Genomic DNA, 7,476 nt, shown 5'->3' with positions numbered 1-7,476 from the left:
CACTATGGCTATGAAAGTGTGGTGGTAATTAGTGAGTTTTGCTTGTCACCTGACGTAATGAAACATTTAAAATGTGTTTAAACAGTAACTGTAATATGTAAATACGCAGCAAATATAACGGCAGTTTTTGTAATTTAACATCTCCTAAAATAGGTAATTGCAACTTCTATCTTCTTTTACTATCTAATTCATACCAATTATAGAAACATTAACTACTATTGCTTTGTTTTTTGCGTGGTGTAAAAAAAACTAACTACAGGCAACATCCGTATTAACAAAGACATATGTAACTTCGTATAAGACGAATAAAGTCTAAGGAAAAAACGTGCCTCGGAAGTCAAGAAAAAGTCATTCTCGAATAGATGCCGCACATACCTTTAGCCTATTTTCGGCTAGATGGCGTGACGACACCGTTCCATATTTAACAATTTTAATACATAGATATCAGTGAATGAACATGGATCAAAATGATATAAAAATAATAAAATCATTTATCCATATACATTTTTGGATAATTTTATACGTTTTCATTTTGAGTTTTAGTCGTGTGTCGATAGATGACAGTAAATTTACTGTGACTACAAAATTTACTATGACAGGACCCCTCTATACCATCTATTCTTTTTGGTATTACTAAGGGTCGGTTGCACCAAAATGTTTGTCATCATTAAAGAGTTCGCTAAATGTTATTGTATGGAAAGTTTCATATTGAACTGCCGCGGCGCGCCGGGTGACGTTGATCAGTCTGTCAAGTGCGAATGGTGCAACTGGCACTAAGACTCCTAAGTAATTTAATTATTCATTGTGTTGGGCTGTTGGCTATTGTTGTTATTATTGTTATTTATATTCCACAAAATACAGTATAAGACATAACCTTTATTTGGTTATATATGAATAACAACATGAAATCCGTCAACTTTTGTTGTCAAGTCCTCCTTACATAAGATACTCCTTAGTTACTAGCAAAACTTCCAGTAGCAATATCAAGTCTGTGATAAGAACGCGCGCTGACGCCCCTACTTTTACATCTAAATTAATATAATAAAGAAATAAGCTATTTTCTACGTAAGTCATGTATGCGTGAAGTTATCTGTTCAGGGGGCTGACAATCATGTGTGCCGTAGCGAACGAAACGCCTCTCTCTGTCCATCGCACTAATATGGAATAGTGATACTGATAGAGAGATATTAGCGTTTCGTTCGCTACGGCGCAAACGATTGTCAGCTTGGCTAGTCCCCCAGTACTTTTGTTAGGTACATCGTAGTGTTGACCAGACTTAAACCATAGATTCGGATGTTGAATGGGTATAATGGCTATTTTTGGGCATAAATCCTATTTACCAAAATGTAGTTTTAAAATCTTTATCTTTAGAAAATCCCGTCCTAGACAAAATAGGATGTCATAGGATTGGTTTGTTAATTACAAACTAGAACTGAACGATATTCATTTATTTTATTACGAGTAACTAAATAAGGATGGTAAAATTAAAGCTTTACTTATTTACTTGTAGATCCCAATACCGTCAGGAATACATATGGTTAAAGTTGGTCGGGTTGTTTGCGCCCACGCTGTATAAAACAATATTCTCACTTTTTCTATGGCTGTCTTCATAAAATCATCATCCTAGTCCTAGACCATACATGTATACGACGTTTGTAAATGCGACTCTTAGTTTCGTTAAATTGTGCCATAGGTATAGACAATAATGTATAATCGAGTCTCTGTCGTAAAGTTGCATTGATTATGAAATCATCACCTTGTTTGTCATTAACAGTATCGCAATTAAAAGCATATTGATATGAGATTTGTTTGTTTTAATTATATATTTTGAGTCAATCGCACTTTTGACTGAGTTTATCACATGAGTTACCCGACCTGACCTTTAGATAGTAAAAGTCATTCAATTGTATACGTTCTGCTTATAAAATAAGGTACATAATGGAATGACGCGCGCCAGCGTTTACAGGGTTATTGGGGGTAGATAACGAAATAAATCGCTTTAAAACGTCTATAAATTATATTTGTAAACAGTTCTAGGTGAATATTAGTTAAATATTTATTTAAGAGTATTATTGTCATGTACACATTATCCTATTCGCTTAGCTTAGCTATAGTTCATTTATACCCAACTCTATAAACCGTATCTTGCTTTTAACCATCTTACGAGTATGAACTATGGACGTTTGTTGGTTTTTGTCATTTCACCGACCGAATGCGACCTTAAGAGTATTGTAATAAAGACTATCACTTAGAAGACTGGATACGCGGTGTCTATAAGCTTGACGTTCTCAGCCTTGAGAGTCTTGGTCTGAATGGTGAACTGCACATTGTTGTAACGCAGCCTGCACTGTCCGTCAGGGCGAGCCATGAAGCAGAGGGTATACAGGGCCGTCTCGAGCTCGGGGGATGTTCCCACGAACATGGTCACTTCGGGAGCATCCTTCGTTTCACTGAGGATGGAGTGCTGCTTCAGGATCAGTCCTTTCTGAAAGATTACAGAAGAAATATTAAAAATTGCTGAAAGATAGTTTTTTAATACAGTTGCTCAAAAAGTGCTACTTTACGTAGCTGTTTAGCGTTCGCAAAGTTGTTTTTCGCGAACTAGTGCTTTTTACTTTTCCAGCTTTTTTAAATTTAATTCTGACCCTATTTGATACGTCCACACCAAAGAGTTTGGATGTTCAAAAACTTAATATATTTTTATTTTGCCATTGGACATTTATTACGTACGTAAAAGTATATTTACACGAAATAAAGTAAATATTTATTTGTTATTATATAAATAAAACGTTATTAAATACGATATTTCACTAAAAAACTTTTTTATTATTTGGCTGAATTGAACTATCATTGCCACGTTGGCTGTCGTTAACAGAAAAAATTAAAAAGTAAAACCGGCGCCCGCCATTTTCACTTGAAATTTAGTTGTATCAAATCAAAACAATTATCTTAAATTGCAAGTATAAAAGTGTTTTTGTATTAAATGAGTTTATGTGATTCATTGAGGCAATGTAAATCAACGCTGAACGTAGTTTATCATCATCATCATCTCAGCCATAAGACGTCCACTGCTGAACATAGGCCTCCCCCTTGGACCTCCATACGTGCCGGTTGGAAGCGACCCGCATCCAGCGTCTTCCGGCGACCTTAACAAGATCGTCTGTCCATCTTGTGGGTGGACGTCCTACGCTGCGCTTGCTAGTCCGTGGTCTCCATTGGAGCACTTTTCGACCCCATCGGCCATCTTCTCTGCGTGCAATGTGGCCTGCCCATTGCCACTTCAGCTTGCTAATCCGGTGGGCTTAGTAGTTTATAGTGATGAATAATATATAATATCATTCAAGTTCAAGGGAAAATTCGTAAATGTAAGTGTAATACTCATGTTCCAATATTTGTTTTACTGTGATTTTTTCGCAAATGTATTAAAAAACGTCGTTCAATGTACGTGTGAAAGTGTTATTAACTATTTACTTGTCCCGTGTCTTTTATTCGCCTACGGCTCATAAAAGACATCTCAGGACTCGTAAATAATAACATACTTTTCACACTTGCATTGAAATGTACTATTATGTCACGGTACCGTTTCAGAGACCGATATGGAAAAAGTGGAACCTCGATAAAGCGAGCCTTCGTTTCAGTCGTCTGCCAAGCCAAGATGACAATCGTTGATTGAAAAGGCCAAACGAAACATAAATAATGTATGGAAACAGCATACAATATCTGATACATTTTTACTTTTCGATTGACTACGTATGTACGATTGTGACCTTGCTAGGCTCCAAGGGCTAATAGGCAGGTTTTCTAGAAATATAACAATAGAAATAACACAGCCTACCAGATACTGTTATCGGCCTTATCGGCAAACGCAGTACGTAGTGGCACATTAACAGTCATGATACATACAAAAAATAATTGCATAGGTACTTACTCCAGCCAAGTCAAGTTTGGAGACGTAGCCCAGGTAGTTGGCCTTGTGGTCTTGTTCTCGCTTAGCGAAGAACAGCCAACTATGCAGACCTGTGAAAAGAAACGAATAGGTTTTAACACAAAACTAATAGGTAAGTTTATAATTATCATTAATTATAATTTAACGCTTTTCCAACTGCCTAATTGCTACTGACTGCGATTTATGAACTCAAAAGATACTTTGCTCGTAAGGTAAGTAAATATCTAATTGCAAAAACGTCAATTATGTACGATCGAACGTCGATTCTGCCTGTTGATATGACAAAGCCATGAAAGTTCATAGGCATAATTATAGGTAGGTACAGTCACCTGCAATAATATGTTACTCTTCGAAGGGCGCAAAAATATCTGACAAGAACTTATTCGTAGAGCCATAAGAGCGTGTCATATATTTTTGCGGCCTTCAAAGAGTAACATATTATTGCAGGTGACTGTACCTATCTCACGTTTCCGTAATATACATAACCAAACCTGCACAAAGGTAACTGCAAGGTATGCACAAAGGTTATTGCAATAGCGCATAGATCATACATACGTACCTAAAACATCATTGGACTTGAGTTCAGCCATGAAGATGTTCTCGAAGGCGCAGCTGCACTTGCACAGACCGGTCCAGTGGCGCGCGTACTTGGTGAACCAAATCTTCTTCAACAGGTTTACTTGTTCCTGGTATTCATTCAGCTGAGTCAAGCCTGTGTTAACATTGAAATTTTTACAGTAAAGTCGGTGAATATATTTCAGTGCTTTCAGCTACACATTTTTTTTTAAGTAAGCGCGGTTCATAGCAACGCAAAAACTGAAATGTATGAACGGAATGCGTCGAAATCGAAGTGTATGTTCGGTCTTCCTAATCTCAAAGATCCATAATTTAGCGTTTGCTTTTGTTTCGTGCTCAGTGGGCCTATGATGTTCGCGTGATGAAGAAAACATAAAACAAGCATACCTCACTTTCTGACAGTAGTTGACAGAATGAAAGTGCCGGGATGATCTTGTGTTGATCGTTTGACAATCGCGATGTTGAAACCCCTAATGATGGGCAATGTTTCAGACTGTTTCTCCATTTCGTACGGTAATAGGAGGATTTCTCTATTGAAAAAATCCTCATAACAATACTAGTCATACTTTCGGGGGAACCGTACCGTACTTCACTCAATATTTTTTCAAAGTAGACAGGTAAGTGTTCAGACGGGACTGAAGACGGGTGAAGTGTTAACGTACTGTTGAGAATATTTTAACTGTACATTAGGTCCGCAAATAATCAAGCGGAAGTATGCAGTACAGGCGCTGCGTTTATAATACAGAATGTACTAACCTTTGCTTACTAGGAAGGACATGAGACTCCTAATAGGTCCGGTCGCTAAAATAGTGTTGATGTAAGTAGTTTGCTCGGACTCTTCCTGCGAAATGACATCACTCATGTTAAGTTTCCTCAATTGGCGTGATACTTGAAACTAGTAAACAGATACGGTGAAGACGCATATTACATAGTAATTTGTAAAGTAAATTATACTCACATTAGGGGTGACGAACTCTGGCCTAATGACATTCTTGTGGTAGTTGTCGAAAAGAGCCACGAATGGTTTGATAGTTGGTCCGTTCCAAACGTTGTCGCTAACAGCTAGGAGGCTGTGATGACAAAAAAACATTGAAAATCAATACCTAAATTGTTTACAAAGGAACATGTCTAATGAAAGGCAGAAGCGTTGCGTTGACGACTTACTTAGCAGGAGCCTTGTCGTCCTTAGACATGGGGCTGGTTTGGCCCTGCAGGTTCACTTGGATGTAGTTGAATGCGTTATTGATATCAGCGTTGAACATCTCTTCGCTGACTCGCAGCAAATCTTCATCCGTCGTGGAGTCCTGCACTGTTTTGAGAAGGTCTTCATAGCTCTTTGTCTTGGCATAATCCACTACACCGCCGACAACAGTACCGATTTGCTGGAGAGTGTTTTGGGCGCTGTTTCCGTCACTAGAAGTCGCCTGGTTTTTGATGAGATTGGGAAGGATATTGTTGAAGATTTGACCTGCGGCGGAGGCTAGGTCGTCGGCTTGGCAGGCCGCCAGACACAGAAGGAGGACTATAGCACACTTCATGTTGGTCCAGTACGTGGTGTCGAATACAGTCACGGCGCACTAGTGATCTCTGAGCTGCGCCCGCTCCGCACCGATGTGCGCGACCTCTGGGGTGACGTCATCCTGGCTTGTTCATCGTAACGGTTATCGATCACACTCAACTGAACCAGTGTAAGTCCAACCACCGATTATACGTCGGTGTTACTAATCACGAGGTCATTTTACACTAGGGCGGTGCTGACAATTGGAATAAAATGTTCTGTGAATAAATGTTGTGTGGAACATAACATAGCATTTAGATACAGCATGTTATTGGTATTCAATAACCCGCGGATTTCCAGTTTTTGCGCTATTTGCGGTGATTGCCCTGAATATCTAATGCGATTCTACTTCCCGTCCTCTTAAACAAGTCTGACCTTAGTATTAAGATTAAGTATGTTGCTATCAATAACAACCCTGATTGCTCATCACATCTCGACGTGCTAATGACATACTTACTTATTGAAGTTGGATAGGAAAGGTATTGGTTCGCACGCGCTTTGTTTGCAAAGGCGAGTTAAAAAGGTAACACGCTCAATGAATTGGATTTGATTTTTTGTCGGTAAATGCATGCTGTTTGTAAAGTAGGTGGATAATGATATGTGGAATATTCGTTTAAAAAATATTCAATCATTTTTTATTTCAAAAATATATACTCAACCTACTATCATAAAATTTATTTGGTTCGTGTTATGGTAGTATATGGGTATGACAAATTTATTAAAAGCATCATACAGTTTTGTGACTTTATAATTATAATTAGGTAGGGTTCCGATTGTCTCTTTTTGCGGAACCCTTAAAAGTATACTCTTAAGGCGTTATATAAATTAAGTAATTGAATATAAACGCTATTGTACATTCCAGTCATGGTTAGCTGATAATTAGAGAGATTAGTTTAGAAACGAAGAATACTTATACGATTGAAAGTAGGCATCAGCCTGTATGGTTAATGGCAGTAATTATTTCCTCACACGTGCTAGGGCTTCGCAGGAATCGCAGGCGACGTAACTAGTTAAGAACTAAATGTAATAAAGGTATAAAAGGTGTTTGAAAAAGGTTCTTAGGTTATTGTGGATGTTGGTTAGACGTTAGTGAACAGGGTAAAGAGCTATAGAAATGGAAAAAGGACTTTGCAGAACAAATAATGAAAAGTTAACTAAGCACTTAAAAGATTAGTTTATTTAATTCCTTTTTAGGGTTCCGTACCCAAAGGGTAAAAACGGGACCCTATTACTAAGACTCCGCTGTCCGTCCGTCCGTCCGTCCGTGCGTCTGTCACCAGGCTGTATCTCATGAACCGTGATAGCTAGGCAGTTGAAATTTTCACAGATGATGTATTTCTGTTGCCGCTATAACAACAAATACTAAAAAGTACGGAACCCTCGGTGGGCGAGTCCG

The 7,476-nt window shown here is 38.3% G+C and overlaps 1 protein-coding gene across 1 annotated transcript; it reads right to left on the bottom strand.

Annotated features, from left to right (window-relative positions):
• Positions 1 to 1,718: 1,718 nt before the first annotated feature.
• Positions 1,719 to 6,121, bottom strand: LOC134789857 (endoribonuclease CG2145-like). Its single transcript, XM_063760529.1, has 6 exons — positions 5,687 to 6,121; positions 5,481 to 5,592; positions 5,279 to 5,363; positions 4,506 to 4,658; positions 3,929 to 4,017; positions 1,719 to 2,485 (listed from the first exon to the last, which is right to left on the bottom strand). The coding sequence occupies exons 1-6, from the start codon at positions 6,058 to 6,060 to the stop codon at positions 2,249 to 2,251; spliced, it is 1,050 nt and encodes a 349-aa protein (XP_063616599.1). The 5' UTR covers positions 6,061 to 6,121; the 3' UTR covers positions 1,719 to 2,248.
• Between the last annotated feature and the right edge of the window lie 1,355 nt (positions 6,122 to 7,476).

The sequence above is a fragment of the Cydia splendana genome, chromosome 4 (genome assembly GCF_910591565.1).
Source record: "Cydia splendana chromosome 4, ilCydSple1.2, whole genome shotgun sequence".
NCBI lineage: Eukaryota > Metazoa > Arthropoda > Insecta > Lepidoptera > Tortricidae > Cydia > Cydia splendana.
The sequence above is the reverse complement of the archived record's forward strand: the minus strand, read 5'-3'. Positions and strand labels throughout refer to the sequence as shown.